This window comes from Papaver somniferum, chromosome 1 (genome assembly GCF_003573695.1).
Source record: "Papaver somniferum cultivar HN1 chromosome 1, ASM357369v1, whole genome shotgun sequence".
Taxonomy (NCBI): domain Eukaryota; kingdom Viridiplantae; phylum Streptophyta; class Magnoliopsida; order Ranunculales; family Papaveraceae; genus Papaver; species Papaver somniferum.
In genome coordinates this window covers 28,761,526-28,778,283 of record NC_039358.1, presented here as the reverse complement: position 1 = coordinate 28,778,283, position 16,758 = coordinate 28,761,526, and the positions used below count along the sequence as shown (strand labels likewise).

The following is a 16,758-nucleotide window of genomic DNA, read 5'->3' as shown; positions in this document are numbered from 1 at the left end:
ACAATCACCCAAGAACAACGGCCTTTTGATGTGGTATTCAGATTCTTCCCATCTAGATACCAAATGCTCGAAGGTAAGACGTTTAAAATAAGCGTACGTTGAGTGTAGCAATGAATATTGTATACAAATGCAATATCTAAGTAATTATACGGAAGACTGTACAGAACTGACCATCCAGTGGACCATCAATAAAAAAAAAAGTATCCAGTGAATTAAAGACTTGTTCTGCAACAGGAGTAAACAAAAGCATTCTCTAAAGCTCTTAAAAAGGGTCTTAAAAATGAGGATAAGATCTTCCAAAACCAATGCATCCCAAGTGGCGCCTCCCTCTTAGAATCACCAAATTTGATTGGTTCATGAAATGAGTTGAAAAGTTTAATTAATAGATAATTCTTTTTTCTATTATTACGGAGTATTATTTTGGAATCTATATCAGCCAACCAAACTGTAAGTTACTTGTTGTTGCTGGAATTGTCATGCATCCAAAAATGGTACCACCTCTTTCATTTCTTTTTTCGTTCATAACTCAGCTTTGACTTCCTGACAATATAATTGATCGAAATTGGTAGGTACCCTAAATGTCCAGAAAAAGAAAGAAGAGAAAAAGAGATTTATCCTATAACCCTAAGGGAGAAATCCTATATATAGTTTTAATTAGAAGAATTGCCCAACCAGGATTCCCACTACCCAAATCAAAAATTCAAAATCATGAAAATGAAGCCTCAACGTATCTTTATATAGATGCAATTTAACACCAATCAGCAACCAAAACTAGCTGAACCCCAAATTAGTAGCTATAAAGAATTATATAGCTTTTTACATTTTTCTTAAATCCAACTTCATTTTTTCAATATGGAAAATATATTATTGATCAGCAACGACATCTTGAAGCACTATTCTTCCTCTTCAACATCAGCTAGTGTCGACGAAAAATCTGTTAATATCCATTCTCATGAAATAATTCCACTTACAATCTTTGATGAAGTTACTCATGATGGTCACATAGGTGTGTATCTTGTATTTAAACCACCTATGCCATCAAATGAAGTCTTGAAAGATGCACTCTCAAAAGTTCTTGTTCATTACCCACACTTGGCTGGGAGGTCCGTAACTGATAATCTAGGCAGAACGTGCATCGTTCTAAATAACGCAGGGGTTCGCACCGTTGAAACTTGCATTCCCACCACGGTGGCCGAGCAACTCCTACTTGATGCATCAGAACACACTAATCATCTTCTTCCATCTGTTCACGGAGTTGAAGAGTTGTGCCAAGTTCAACTAAATCGTTACGCATGTGGTGGCCTAGTTTTAGGTTTCACTTCTCATCACCGTGTTGCTGATGGCCAGTCCATTTTAGGTTCTTTCTTTGTTTCATGGTCTAGAATAGTTCGCGGTCTTGACATAAAATTACTTCCTCATCATAATCGACTTTCTCTTTCTCAACCAAGAAACCCACCTAGAGTTGAATTTGATCATGGGTCAATTGAGTTCAGAAAGCCTACTACTAATCTCGACACTACCATGGAGTTTTCTTCATCTTCAGTTGAAACTGTTTTTGTCAATTACTCAGTTGAGTTTGTAAACAAGCTGAAAGTTATGGTCAATAGTCGCCCAAGTGAAAGATACAGTACTTTCGCGTGTTTACTTTCACATGTATGGAAGAAGGTGACTCAAGTTAGAGGACTTGGATTAGAAGAGTCGAGCCAGGTGAGAATAGCAGTGAACGGAAGAACAAGAATATCTGAACCAGCAGTACCCGTGGAGTATTTTGGTAACTTAGTACTCTGGGCTTATCCAAGATTAAAGGTGAAGGAACTATTAAACGAGCTCATGCATATATCGCCCAAGTGATCCGAAATGAAGTTAGTCATATCAATGATAGGTACTTCAAATCATTTATTGATTTTGGAGCCACAATAAATCGAAGTGGTGACGAGCTGCAAGAGTCGACACCTGAGTTTGGAGGCACTCTGTGTCCAAATTTGGAAGTGGATAGCTGGTTGGGGTTTCCGGTTCATGATATTGATTTCGGTACCGGAAGTCCTTGTGCAATGGTTCATCCCAGTTCCCCATTTGAAGGTTTAGTTGTTTTTAAACCTGCAGTTACTGAAGATGGTGGGGTGGATGTTAAACTTACTCTTTTCGCGGAACATGTTCCTCTCTTTAACAAGATTGCTCACTCCATCGATGGAAAACTCACCCCGGCTGAGATTGCAATTTAACAAACGTTGTTTGCTCTTTAAGTTGTGTGTTCTTTGTTCAGTAATAATATATTGAATAATGTAGCCTTTTGGGGCTGCCTTCCAATTCTTCCCATCTACGTACGTACCAAATGCTTAAATGTAAGACGTGCATGTAAAAGAAGTGTACATTAGCAACCATGATAAAGTGTGTACACCATCATCTGTATTAACCAGGAGTCCATGCTTTCTTTCTTATCTTTGTAAGCATAATATTGTATATATAATTTGAGTCCGGATTACTGGCTTCACAGTAAAAATTAGGCCAAAAGATTGAATACTGGCTTCACAGTAAAAGTTAGACCAATAAGAATAAAGGGTTTCAATTAAATATCCGCCTTTCGAACACTCACGCCTGGGTAGGTGATGAGTACCTTCCAAAAATAATAAATAGAAATTATTTTCGCTTTTTTCTCCGTCTTTTCCCATAACCCTAACTTTTCCATCTTCTCTTCCGCTTCCTCTGATAGCCGCCACCACCTCATGCTTCACCACCATTTTCTTTTGATGATCATCTCCTGATTCAGTGATACTGAGAAGAACCATTTAGTTTATATGCGTTTTAGATTCTTTTTTCCTGGCTCTGTATTAAGAAAATTTTGATTGTTTGATGAAGGTACTGACAATTTTAATTGTTTGATGAAGGTGTTACTGCTGATAGCGGAGAATGGAGATTATGATGTAGCTATTCGTGATTGTTGAGGACTCATTATTTGAGATTGAAGATCAATAAAGTCCAAGGTAGAATCAATCTGAGAAATCCTAGGTTTTATGCTGGATAAACTTTTTTCATTTCTTATTCGAGTTTTTACAACCCATTCGAGTTTTTACTACCCAATTGATGGTTTTGTTCAATGGTTTATCTTATGGGATCATAATCTTTATTTAGTTATATTTTAGATTTGTTGTAATGTTCAGTTCTAACAAGTTCCTTTTTAGTAAACTTTGGTTGTTACTCTGTTTCATTATGTATTCTGAAGTCTATTGTTGATGTTTTATTCTATAATTCTTCTTGCAGCAATCTTCTGAAGAGGACATTCAAATAAAGGGCTAGATCTGTTGATGCACATGAGGTTGTGTTGTTTTTCTACCTGGTAGAATTGGTTAGTATCCACTTCAGTGGTCCCCTGAATGAATTCCCAAAAGTTTCTCAATATATAATTCAGGTATTAATGATTTTCTTGATTGCATCCTATAATGAACTAAAATAGGTGTAACTGGTTTATTGCTTATTTTTATTTTGAAGTTCAAAAAGAAATAACATCAAAACACTGCATTGCGTAAGTGGTAGGAATTTATCTCCATTATTTTGATATTTGGTCTATACAGATAAGTGCTACTCCAGTAGTTTCTCAATAAGAAAATGTATGGGCTTACTTAGTCTGATCTGTTTGTATTCAGGAGCAATGTAGTGAAAGAAAATTCATCCCGAAAATGGAGTTGTCGCATCAAGATCGTATCTCAATTTCCCAGGTATTAAACTTGGTTGTGTGTATTACGTGGTTATATGAGAAAATGTATGGGCTTATTTAAGAACAGTATTACGTGGTTATGTGAGAACAATTGCCGCTTAATCATACTTCTTATTTAGGTCATATAACCAATCACAACGATCTCATGGTTATTTGGAGAAATGATTAAAAAAATTCAGTGCTATTTTCCATCAAATAGGAGGTACACCACAAAGAGCGTGGGTCGTGTGGGGGTGTTCGCGGATCATTTTGGGAGAAACCCTTGCTTATTGACTTTTATAGGTTAGCATCATTTGTAGATAATGATTTTACAGAAAGGTCTTATAATATATTCTATGAGGCCTAAAAATATAAAGAAGTTAACTGTATATAAAGCTTATGAACCGGAGGGTACTTTACTTCGAAGAAGTGAAGCAGGAACGGACAAGAGGAGGAAGAGGAGGAGTTCTATGGGTTAGCTAATGTCAGGAAACACTTACTTGAATTCATATTCTACTTCTCATAAGCCTTAATCTTTTTCTCAATTATACAAAATTCAAATCTTCCTCATAACACCTTACTTTTTATCTAATATGTAGAATCCTATTTTTTGTGTGATTACTGCCTCTTTTCCTTTCCCAAGTATACTACCGCCTCTATACAATTTAATTAATCAGGTCTACTTTTGTTCGTTTGTGTATGTGTGTTGCAGAAATTAATATTGGTTGTTGGTCATGATAAAACACTTTGTTAATCAAATAGATTATCATGGTGGAGGGCTTGCAGAAGTTTTTTTGTCAGATACTAATTATCTTTTATGGTAAGTTCATAAATTTTCTGATTTAGTCCGTTAATTAGTTTTTTGATATATATTGCTCGTATATGTGGGATTACCAGCTGCATATTATATATTGTGGATAAGTGCGGAGCCAGCTGAATTTTCAGCTGATCGCTTTTCCCGTCTCACTACTAAGTACTAACCTTCCCATCCGTGAATATATATTTACCATCTTTGATTTGAACATCCTTCGATAGTAAAAAAATTCCTCCTCAATGCTGTCATCCGTTGGTAGATTCAAAACCAATATTGATTATACTATTAAATTTGGGTTCACCCTTTAGTAACTCAAACTGCAAAGGGCTTCCCATTACGCTTCTAGGAGAGACTCGGCATACTCGACTTTTAGAGGATACATAGCATCTTTAAGTTGTCGCCTTCCTTTGAATATATCCGTTAGTGGCGATACATGCATACAGAAAACATACATATAGGTTGTGGAACCTTGCAAGCAAGGAGGTCAGGGCAACCAAAAAGTCGGTGTCCATCTTGAGCCATTAATCACGGTCATCATTCGTACTCATAGTGATGGCAGTGTTGGTGAAAATAATAACTATGAAGCTGGTGCTCCAAATTTGGCTGCTTATGAGCTGAGCTGGGTGATCTTTATTTTATTTTATTTTATCTTTATTGCAGGGATAAGCCTTATGTCAGGTAAATATATCTTTCTCAATCATTTCTGTATTATTACCAACTAGATAATCATATACATGTTAACTGTTCACTACATAGCCAAGTGGTTAAGATACTTGATTATGTTGTTGCAAGTTACATCCCAGATCCACAACTTGAAAGCAAGAATATTTTGTTTTCTTGAATATGACATATTATCCATTCTTGCGATCAAAGTGTAGGACTAAAAAATGGCATGCTTGATTTATGGTAACAAATTAAAAAATTTAATACATCTAGAGTAGTGGCACAAGGAGTTCACAATGCATCTTTCTTCATTATTTATATCAGGTGAAAATTACAAAGTAAAAACATATCCAGACAAAAATATTTAAGAGTTCTTCGCTCATGTTCTTTTGAGAAGTCACAAACTGAATTGGAAAAACTGAGTGTTTCTTTTTTTTTTTTTGGTTTTTTCAGCGGCGGTGGTGGTCGAGGTGGTTATGGTGATACTGGGGACATCATGCTACAAACAACATCAAAGATGGAGGATGTGGGTAGGAAAGACATCAACAACAGGGATGTCCTTTGCAGTGTGTACTATAGAATCTGTATACACTTTGCTGCCAAGCTGTACTAAGAAGCAACTGTGCAAACATTGATATAGAAGGTCACGAAAATATCCATGTAGTCACAAAATGTTGAATTCAGTTACTTTGAATTGCAACACTTAATTGAAAGAGCTTAATGAGTTATGTAGCATTCTTGACGCCAATACCTTTGTATTTATGAAAGAGACGATTATATTGAAAAGGGGGAAATAGAGTAACAATTTACAGAGAAAGGAGAATCAAAAAATTACGATCATCACATTGGTAAAACTGACTCCCACTGAAAAAAAAATTTGATTCACATTAATATGGAATGTGTCTTCCTTTGTGCTCCAAAGAACGATTGCTTCCTGATGCCAACTTCAAAAACTGTAAACTATGTCAGTTGTCAACTTCAAAAACTGAAGATTGGCAAAAGATTGGGCCTTTTGTCTATATGGGGTTCTATTTGATGTGCTAATACTCTGATCTCTACATTTTTATCTAATATAGTTGGGACCAAATTTTTCACCCAGTCGTTTAAGTTGCAGCTACAACTATACGAGCTGCTAATACTCAGCAAAATCTATGCATGTAGTCCATCTCTACATTTTCAGCACAAAATAATAATGTAGAGAAAATTATCTAGCTCATTAATTTATCCCCGTGCAACGCACGGACAAGATACTAGTATAAGTAAAACCAGAGTGATTATGTAAGAATTTCAATCTCTCAATACAAGAATTTTATGCACCCAGCTAGCTTGTTAAGAAAAGGAAAAGATATAAAGAATGCACAAAGTCCGAAGCAGAAGGCAGAGAGTTCAATTTTCCTTCTCCTGACATGTGCTTGAAGTATAACATCAATGGTTTAGATTTGCTTTCTCCCGTTAGAGTCCAAATACAGTCCAATCCTACATGTCAATGAACTACTGGCGGTGCATAACATTCAGCGGGAACCCACAGCTTTCAAAAGCGTTCATTATTCCTAACCTAGGGTTTTTTTGGTATCCACGTAAAGCCCGAACTCAAAGGTCATGAAGGATGTCTAGAAAATGAGGGATAAGATATAAGAAAAGTTGGAAGAGAAAAGTGACAGGATATCTCTCTTTGACTAATGATCATTTTCTTCCAAAACCAATAGTGGAATATTTGGTCAGATCTACATTAATAAGTTGATGACTAACAGGCAATGCTCTCACCATCACCAATTTGATCGGTTCAAAAGTCTAAACTTTATGACTCCGCCATGGTTTCATTTCTAGCTTACCCCAACTTGTTTGGGACTAAAAGGTTATATTGGATGTATATTCTTGTAAATATTTTGTAAATATTCACTTCCTTGTTCTGAGAAGATTATTTCCTGTGTTAGATATTTTCATATCTTATTGTTTGTAATCCCACTCCTTTATATAGGAGTTTCTTTGAGAGTGAAACAACCAGAAAAGTTTAGCAATTATTCTCGTTTCTTCTTGTAGTTTTGTTCATCTCGTTGTTTCTTTTCTGGTTTATATAAACCTTCATGGTATCAGAGCAGGCTATTTGTGTCGAATCAGTTTACCGCACATTTACTCCGCGTCACCCGATTTAATTGTCCACGTGTTTGTAAGACCCGCAGAGGCTACACGTGAGGGGGCGTGTTGAGATTATTAGTCCCACTTGGTTGGGTTATTTAAGATCCTGCGGTTTATAATCTATTAGGGCCTCTCCACTCATTGTCAATTGGTTTTGAGTTGGATGCCCGCAGACTTTAATATGGTATCAGAGCAGGCTATTTGTGTCGAATCAGTTGACCGCACCTTTACTCCGCGTCACCCGATTTAATTGTCCACGTGTTTGTAAGACCCGCCGAGGCTACACGTGAGGGGGCGTGTTGAGATTATTAGTCCCACATGATTGGGTTATTTAAAATCTATTAGGGCCTCTCCACTCATTGCCAATTGGTATTGAGTTGGATGACCGCAGACTTTAATAGGTTAAAGTTTAAAGTTTCTAAGAGTCGGCAATTTTGTTCTAAATGATCATTATCAATGTGGATTCTGTTTGACAAATGATCATTCATTATTTTTCAAAACCATTTATGTGCCTAGCTAATAGCATGCATACACCCTACGATAATGGGATAGATCCACATTAATAAATTATCTCTTCTTCTTCTTTTTTTCTTGAATGAAAGAAGAGAAGATAATTTATTACGGAAAGAAAAACTAAAAGCCAGCTATAAATATGAGAAGTGGAAAACAGAGGAAAACTAGAAGGCATTTACATGGTGTAATTATCTCTGTTCTGTACTTCTATTGAAAAGTGACAGGATACCTCTCTTTGAAAAATGATCAAGATCTTCCAAAACCACTAATGCGCCTAGCTAATAGCATACACCCTACGATAATCGGACAGATCCATACTAATAAGTTGATGACTATAGCCAATGCTAGCTCTTCATTCTTTTCTTGAACAAAAGAATTAGAGGAAATAATTTATTACATGGAGAAAAACTAAAAGCCGCATTACAAAAAAGTCCATGAGAAGTGGACATGCAAAGAAAGACACAACAGAAAACAGAGAAAAGAAAACGTAAATAGCATCCCAATTGAATACAGCATTAACTAAGTCCAATTTTCTCTCCCGAGAAGTAACATCTGCCTATTCTCTCACCATCACCAATTTGAGTGATTGACAACATAGCATATGGCTTAAAAAAATGAATGATTGACTATAGCATATGGCTTACAACAACGTCACAAGCATGTGGTGGATAGTTTCTCCTATGGGCACCGATGTTGATCCGAATTAAGATAACCAAAGAAATAAGAAGATCCAACATATGAGAATGAGCCAACCAAAACTGACTCATGCATCATGCGTGCAATCTTTCGTTTCTTCTTTCGTTCATAACAAGGATTTAACTTTCGAGAATCATACAACTAAATGAACCGCCCACCCGGTGATCATTTTACCATTTATTTAGTCTTAGCATCTCGATGGGGACTCTTGTCTAAGGAGCGTGAAAATGAAGCCGCAACCAACTAGAACAAAGCCTCGAGGCCCTTAACCAACTATATATCTTCATATACTTACGACGCATAACACAAATAGCCTACCAAGCTGAACCCCGATTTAGTAGATTTAAAGAAACTTGGTGTTTTACATATTTCTTAGCAACTACTCTTTTTTATCAATATGGCAAATGCATTGATCACCAGTGCCATCTTGAAGCACTATTCCTCTTCTTTAACTTCATCTACTGTCGACGAAAAATCTGCTAATATCCATTCTCATGAAATAGTTCCACTGACAATCTTTGATAAAGCTACTCATGATTGTCATGAAGACGTGTATCTTGTATTTAAACCACCTATGCCACCAAATGAAGTCTTGAAAGATGCACTCTCAAAAGTTCTTGTTTATTACCCACACTTGGCTGGAAGGTTCGTAACTGATAATCTTGGCCGAACATGTATCGTTCTAAACAATGCCGGTGTTCGCATAACTGAAACTTACATTCCTACCACACTGGTCGAACAACTCCCATTCGATGCATCAAAAGATGGTAGTCATCTTATTCCATCTGTTAAAGTAGTCGAAGAGTTGTGTCAAGTTCAACTAAATCGTTACAAGTGCGGTGGCCTAGTTTTAGGCTTCACTCCTCATCACCGCGTTGCTGATGGCCAATCCATCTTAGGTTCTTTCTTTGTTTCGTGGTCTAGAATGGTCCGTGGTCTTACCATAGAATTAGCTCCTTATCATGACCGTTACGCTATTTCTCAACCAAGAAACCCACCTAGGGTTGAATTTGATCATGGTTCAATTGAATTCCAAAAGAGCACTATTAATCTCGACAACACCGTAGTGTTTTTATCGTCTTCAGTTGAAACTGTGATTGTTAATTACTCTGTTGAGTTTATAAACAAGCTTAAAGATATAGTCAGTAATAACCAAGATCAAAGATACAGTACTTTCGTGTGTTTGCTTTCTCATGTATGGAAAAAGGTAACTCAAGCTAGAGGACTTGGACTAGAAGAATCAAGCCAGGTGAGGATAGCAGTAAATGGAAGACAGCGAATATCTGAACCAGCAGTACCCATGGAGTATTTTGGCAACTTAGTACTTTGGGCTTATCCAAGATTGAAGGTGAAGGAACTAGTGCATGAGAGTTGTGCATATATTGCCAAATCGATCCGTGATGAAGAAAATAGTGTCAGTGATAGGTACTTCAAATCATTCATAGATTTTGGCGCAACAATACTCCAAGGTGGCAGAGATAGTGATGAAAGTGACGAGTTGCAACAGACGACACCTGAGTTAGGAAGTTCGCTATGTCCAAATTTGGAAGCGGATAGCTGGTTGGGGTTTCAGGTTCAAGATATTGATTTCGGTAGTGTTGGTCCTTGTGCAATATTTCCGCCCAGTATCCCGTTTGAGGGCTTAGTGGTTTTTATACCTGCAGGCACTGAAGACGGTGGTGTGAATGTAAAACTTACACTATTCGCCGAGCATGCTAGTATCTTTAAGAAGATTGCTCACGTCGTTGATGGAAAACTCACCCCGACTGAGATTGAATCTTGAAATGTTTGCATTTTCTTTTTTCTTTGTTCAATAATGCTGTATTAAAAAAATGTTTGGGCTGGAATGCTCAAATGTAAGACGTTTAAGACTTTTGAAATAACTAAATAAGCGTAGATTGATGCGCAGTTGAGTGTAGCAATGAATCGTGCACAAAAGCAATGTCTAAGTAATCATCCAGAAAGTAAGACAATAGAAGACCTGGCTATTTTGAGGGCTGCTCCAAAATGATCTGGAGCTACTAATTTATACTCATTCAGTAGAGGTGGCAATGGGGGTGTCTTATAGGAGTGAGTAAATATCATTACTACCTTTACACTAAATTTAAACCTAATTCGTTCAATTTTATTATCATCTTCGAGAAAAAATTCTCTTCTCTTTCTCGCCGATTATAATGGCAAATCTTCTATTTCTTCTTTTTTTTTAAAAGAAAATAAATCTTAGTCGTTACTCGTTTGGTTAAATTCAAGAAATTGGTCGAAAATTTTTATAGGGATTACAGTTGTAAAACATAACCAATACATAAAATTGAATATTAACTATCGACTATGGTTGGTGTTCATCATTTCTGAATAATGTCGTGCATAATCAGTAGATAAAATTGATTGTTATCCACCGAATGTGTCTTGTAGTTGCGGAAAATCCCACAACTACACCCAAAGAAGTGATAAGAACAATAAGTCTAAGTCATGAAAATAAACTTAAACATTAATGATATTATACACCCCTTGACATTAGATATGATCTTTACACAAGCTATGTATGGAGAAAAATGACGTTCTTATTGATATTACAAAGATTTATACATATAAGGAAGATGATGGTGATAAGATAACTCTAGTGTTTTTTCTCTTCTCTAGTGGTGATTTTCTACTCTTGTTCTTGACTGAATTCTTTTCCCACCTGCCTCTCTCTTCATTATTTGAATCCTTTAGCCGGTCATCATGGTAGAAGATAACTGGGTGCACGTGCAAATCTTTGTTAGCTGATTCCTGTTCATTTTGTCTTATTCGCCAGGATTTGGGAAGATGTCGCTATCTCTCGCGTTGCAGCTTCGTGCTCTTCGTGTTGTGCTCGTCGTATGGGTGTTCTCGTGTTGGTTTGTTTTGTCGCATTGTATACCTTCGCCTAATTTCTCCACTCGCTTATGCTAATAGTCGTCTTAGTGAGGGCGAGGTTGTGGGTTAACTCTGTGCATATTTCGCTCCTACATTTTCCTCTTCTCGCGTTATTCTTGTGCAAGTGGAATAATGCGAGAATTCTTGGTAAATCTTCTTTATTCAATGTATCTCCGTGATTTTCGCATATTTATTACACGTGTTGTCAACTTCCTTCATTTCCGGCGATGCGTCTTTATTGCTTTCCCTATATAAATACCAGAAGTGGTGAGGAACGTTTTCTCATTTTTTTTCTCTTTGTCTTTAGCTTTTAGGGTTTTATGTGCTTTTCAAAACTTCATGTTTTTGATGGTAGATTGTGGTATGCTTCTTCCTGCTGCTATTGTATCACTTTTCTGGTAAATCTTTCCCTCAGTCCTCCATGCTTCGTAATTTTTTCTTGCTTTATGAAATTCCATATCTCATTTTGGTGCTTTTCCTCTTTTGCAGGTCTAGATCTTATTTTCATCATGACTGGGGCCTTTTGTAGATGTGTTTTTGTTCTTTAAGCATGACGGTATTTCCTCTTAGTTGTAAGTTACCCAATTTCATCCTCGGGTCATTATTCGGAAAGAATTGTTAGGATCACTCTTCGGAAAGGGCTATCCACCGATCCTGTTGGAAGGATCTACATCACTGTGGTTCTCGCCTTGAGCTTGGAATCATCTATGGTCACTCTTCGGAATGGTTGAGCCGTCGGGTCTATTGGGAGGACTTATTTTGTTGCTCGCGTCCTAGTTTGGAGTCACCTTGTGGTGCTGATCCTAATTACTCCGGTGATACTAATCCCAGTTGCTCCGGCGGGTTTGATGCGCGGATGGTGATGTGACTTCGCGGATGGAGATCTTAATCGCGTGCTTTTACGTGTCTTTGTTTATATGTTGCGGTTGCTTTCTGTATTCTAACCTTATAAACGAGCATGTATCTGAATAATCTAAATAATAAATTAATATTTTGATCGAATTTTTAAATTCTGTTTGTTTCATGTTTGTGTGAAAATATGGTTTGGGTATCTCCCAAGGAGGTGGGAAGCACTTCTCACCTATCTGCCCTCGCTTTCTATCTCCAAGGAAGATTTTTAAATTTAGTATGCGAATGTAATTTTTGTTCATCAGCCTATGCTTTTAAGATGGTCAGGTATAGACATGCGAGTATGCAAATGCGAAGATTATATAAACTCTGCGACTTCCTATATTGACATCTATATAAAATAAGTTTTTAAAATGCGAACCCTGTGTGCGTGAATTATGGTTGTGCTCTTAAGTCATGCTTTGGTTATTATAATATTTAAATCTGAGAGTTGGGTATACTTAGCTCGAGAGGAGTGTGTTTCTTTCCTGCCTCAGTGTATCCTTTTTGTGCGTCAATGTCCGCTCGCGCTCCTTAGATTGCTTGTCTTCGTGTGATATTTATAGGTCTTAATCGCCTCCTAAGTAAGGTCTTACTGCCTTCCCTAGATATAACTTTAAAGGACTTATGGTCGCCTTGGATAGGGTCTTCCACCTGTTGGGCGACGACATCTCAGTTCCATGTGCTCTTGCGAGTCATTGGCCATCGTTCTCGCCTTATCGGTGTTAGTATTCTTACCTCCTCAGGCTATTCTGCGACAATGTACCAGGCCTAGGTACTCCCGTAAGTAGAAACCCCCAATAAATTGTCGTCTTTGACACAAACATCTCACTAATGGAGGGTGACGTCCATTTATATTTCCCCTGAATCGCCCCTTCAAGGAGGTCACCCCTAACCATATCAGTTGGGCTTCACCCATCCAGTGATACAACGACTAGTGTTGTCGCAACCTCATGCTTTTAGCCTATGTGGCTTATTAGGCACGAGATCACACCCTAATTGAGGTTTCTTGGGACCGAGTGTATCACAAGTTCCAGGCCATCTTCAATCTCCACTGGCATGCTTTTACACCCCATACGGGAGAACTTATTCGCTGAGTGGTTCGTTCTCAGTGGCCTCCGATGGATAGGCATTTCTCCCCAATATTAGTAACCTTTCTGGGATCAACAGCAATGACGCACGTTAGGGATTAAGGGTCGCCTCTTCCACACTGTGCAATCCTCCGGTCGCACAGTTTTATGCGATCTAAGTTGACACGCTATAATTGTAGTCCAAGCCTCCCTAGGTAGAGGTTTTAATAGTATCTCGCAGCCCCCTATTGAGGTCTTATGAGTAATCTTTGCAGCTTCGCTGTGTAGCTTTTGATTTCGCCTTTGGCATGCTCGCTTGCTTTTCAGAAGAACTTGTTTCATATCTTCCGGGAATAGATGTTGAGTACACGAGTACATTACATATCTTACTGATTCATGGGTAGTATTTCTTGAGATAAGTGTTATTCCATGGATGTGTGAGCGTATGTTCCCCGTCCTTATCTGTTAGCTCATAGGCTCCATTCCCCACAATGCTCCTCACGATATAAGTCCCTTCCCAGTTTTTCGCGAGTTTTCCTCTTGACTCTCTTTGGAATAGTGGGATTTCGCGCAACACCAAATCCCCAACTTTGAAGTGCCTTGGTTTGACTTTTTTGTTGTATTCCCGCGATAGTCTTTTGTGGTAATTGATCATGTGCTGCAACGCGATTTCTCTATTTTCTTCTGCGTCATCGAGTTTCGCCAATATGAGATCTGTGTTTAAATTCTTCTCCCATGCTTCGCGCTTAGTGGTTGGTATGATAACTTCTGTTGGTAGCACATCCTCTACACCATATGTTAGACAGAAGGGCGACATTCCAGTAGCTTCCCGTCATGTCGTGTTGTATGCCCATAGAGTGTTATGGAATTGTTCGCACCATTCTTTATGATGACCATCGAGTTTTTTCTTCAGAATGTCTGCCAGGGTCTTATTAGTTGCCTCTGCCTGACCATTGCTCTGGGGGTATAGTGGAGTAGATTTTCACTCTGGATTTTGAATGCATTGAGTAACATGGCAATGTTTTTTCCTTCGAATTGCTTTCCATTGTCTGAGACCAACTGTACCGGTATCCCGAATCTGCATATGATTTGTTCGAATATGAAAGAGAAGACGTCGGAGTCTCTGATGTGTTGTGTCGCCCTTGCTTCAACCCATTTTGTGAAGTAATCGGTTACTACAATCAATAATCTTTGTTTTTTAATGCCTGGTACGAGGGGTCCTACTATATCCAGGCCCCACTTTGCGAAGGTCCAAACACTCAATACGGAACTCAAGGTTCTTCCTGGTGCATGGATGTGTTTCCCGTATCTTTGGCATTCCTCGCATTTAGTTGTGATATCCTTTGCATCTTCGTGGATGTATGGCCAATAGTAACCTTGCCCTCTAGTTTTGAGAGCCAAAGACCTTGTTCCTATGTGATTCCCAGTGTCCCCATAGTGTATAGCTTTCATAATCTCGATGCCTTCTTCTGGTGATAAGCATCTTAAAAGTGGCCCTTGGAAAGATCTTCTGTATAATATTCCATCGCGTAGTTCATAGTTTGTAGTTTTACTTTTGAGTTTATGTGCCTCCAACCCATCGCGGGGTGTCTCTCCATCTTGTAGATATTTGTGGATTTAGATCCTACAGTCGGTCTTTTCGACACTTCTAGTGTCATTTTCTACATTTATAACCTCCGCAGCACATCCTCGAATGTCGATTGATGGTTGTCTTAAACTGTCAATGCAAATGAATCTTGTTTCAGGGTTCACCATCATTGAAGTGATGAAGGCGAGATCATTTGCATGTCGATTGTTTATCCGACCTATGTGTCTCCATATAACACTTGGAATACGATCAGTGTATTTTTTTGCGAGTTGTGAATATCTTTGTAGCGCGAGATCGTTGATTTTTTATCGCCCATCCAACTGGCGGATGACTAGCTGTGAATCACTAGTAAGCCTGATGTCTTCCAGCCCCATTTCGACTGCCAACCTCAATCCGTGTATGACAACTTCGTATTCAGCCTCATTGTTCGTAGTTTCGAACTCCAATCTGAAACAGTAGACTATTCTTTCCTTGGCTGGTGAGACAAAGACAATTTTTATCCCATTTCCCTGACTGTTCACTGGTCCATCCACAAATATTTCCCATCTTTTGGGGTTATCCGCCTTAAGTAGGTCTTCCGGGTCAGGGCGTTCTTCGTCGATATCCATCATTTCGCTCACATGATCATCTTCTTCTAGGGGAAATTCCGCGATAAAATCTGCTATTACTTGAGATTTTGGTGAGGATAAAACTTCGTAACTCAACCCAAATTGTTCGATCTGTTTATTCCACCTCTCGATTCTTCCCACTCTTTTGGAGGATTTTAACACTGACTCAATGGGTGTTTTGGTGAGTACTTTGACTTTGTGCGCGTGGAAGTAAATTCGGAGCTTCTGAGTTGCATAGACTAACGCGGGAGGAGTTTTTCTATCTTAGTGTAATTTCGCTCGGCACAGTTGAAAGTTTTGATGATGTAGTAGATTGGTTTTTCTACCCCTTGGTCTGACCGTAGCAGCACAGCGCTTAGTGCATAAGGGGTGGTAGTCAGGTATATCAGTAGTTCTTCGCCTGGCTCAGGTTTCTGTAGCATTGATAGATTTTCCAAGTAGTTTTTTATGCTTTGCAAAGCGTCTTCGCACTCCTGTGTCCACGCGAATTTGCTTCCTTTCTTCAAGATGTTAACGAAATTCCTGCACTTGTCAGACGAGCGTGATACGAATCTTCCTAACGATGCAACCAGGCATTTAATTTTTGTACATCTTTGATGGTGGCGGGTGAGGGAATTTCACGCATAGCTTTTACTTTGATGGGATCGACTCAAATTCCTTCCTTGGAGATGATGTATCCCAAGAATTTTCCCGACGCGACTCCGAATATGCATTTCGCCGGATTTATCTTCATTTTAATTTTTCACATTTGCTCGAATATTTCTCCCAGATCCTTCGCATGATTAACATACTTTTTTCTTTTTACTAGCATGTAGCCAACGTAGACCGCTAAGGTGTTGGGTATCCATGGCTTAAACACTTCTTCCACCATTCGCTGGTAGGTGGCCCCAGTGTTTCGTAACCCAAACAGCATTCGGTTGTAACAGTACAGGCCTCTTGGTGCGAAGAATGTTGTATTCTCCTGGTCTTCTTCCGCTAACGGTATCTGATTATACCCTGAATAGCCGTCGATAAATGATACCCTTTCGTATCTGGTGACAGATTCTACAGTCTGTGGGATATCGGGCAGTGGATAGTTTCCTTTTGGGCACACCTTATTTAGATCGGTGAAATCGATACAAATGTGAATCTTCTTATTCTTTTTAGGGATTATTACCATATTTGCAACCCATTCTGCGTACTTTGCTGGCCTA

General features: G+C 38.5%; 1 protein-coding gene and 1 pseudogene across 1 annotated transcript; both read left to right on the top strand.

Annotated features, from left to right (window-relative positions):
• The first annotated feature begins 852 nt into the window (after nt 1–852).
• LOC113272635 lies at nt 853–2,222 on the top strand (annotated as a pseudogene).
• A 6,688-nt stretch (nt 2,223–8,910) lies between these two features.
• On the top strand, nt 8,911–10,413 carry LOC113272562 (tryptamine hydroxycinnamoyltransferase 1-like). The gene has a single exon (XM_026522397.1). The coding sequence runs from the start codon at nt 8,911–8,913 to the stop codon at nt 10,294–10,296; it is 1,386 nt and encodes a 461-aa protein (XP_026378182.1). The 3' UTR covers nt 10,297–10,413.
• The last annotated feature ends 6,345 nt before the right edge of the window (nt 10,414–16,758 follow it).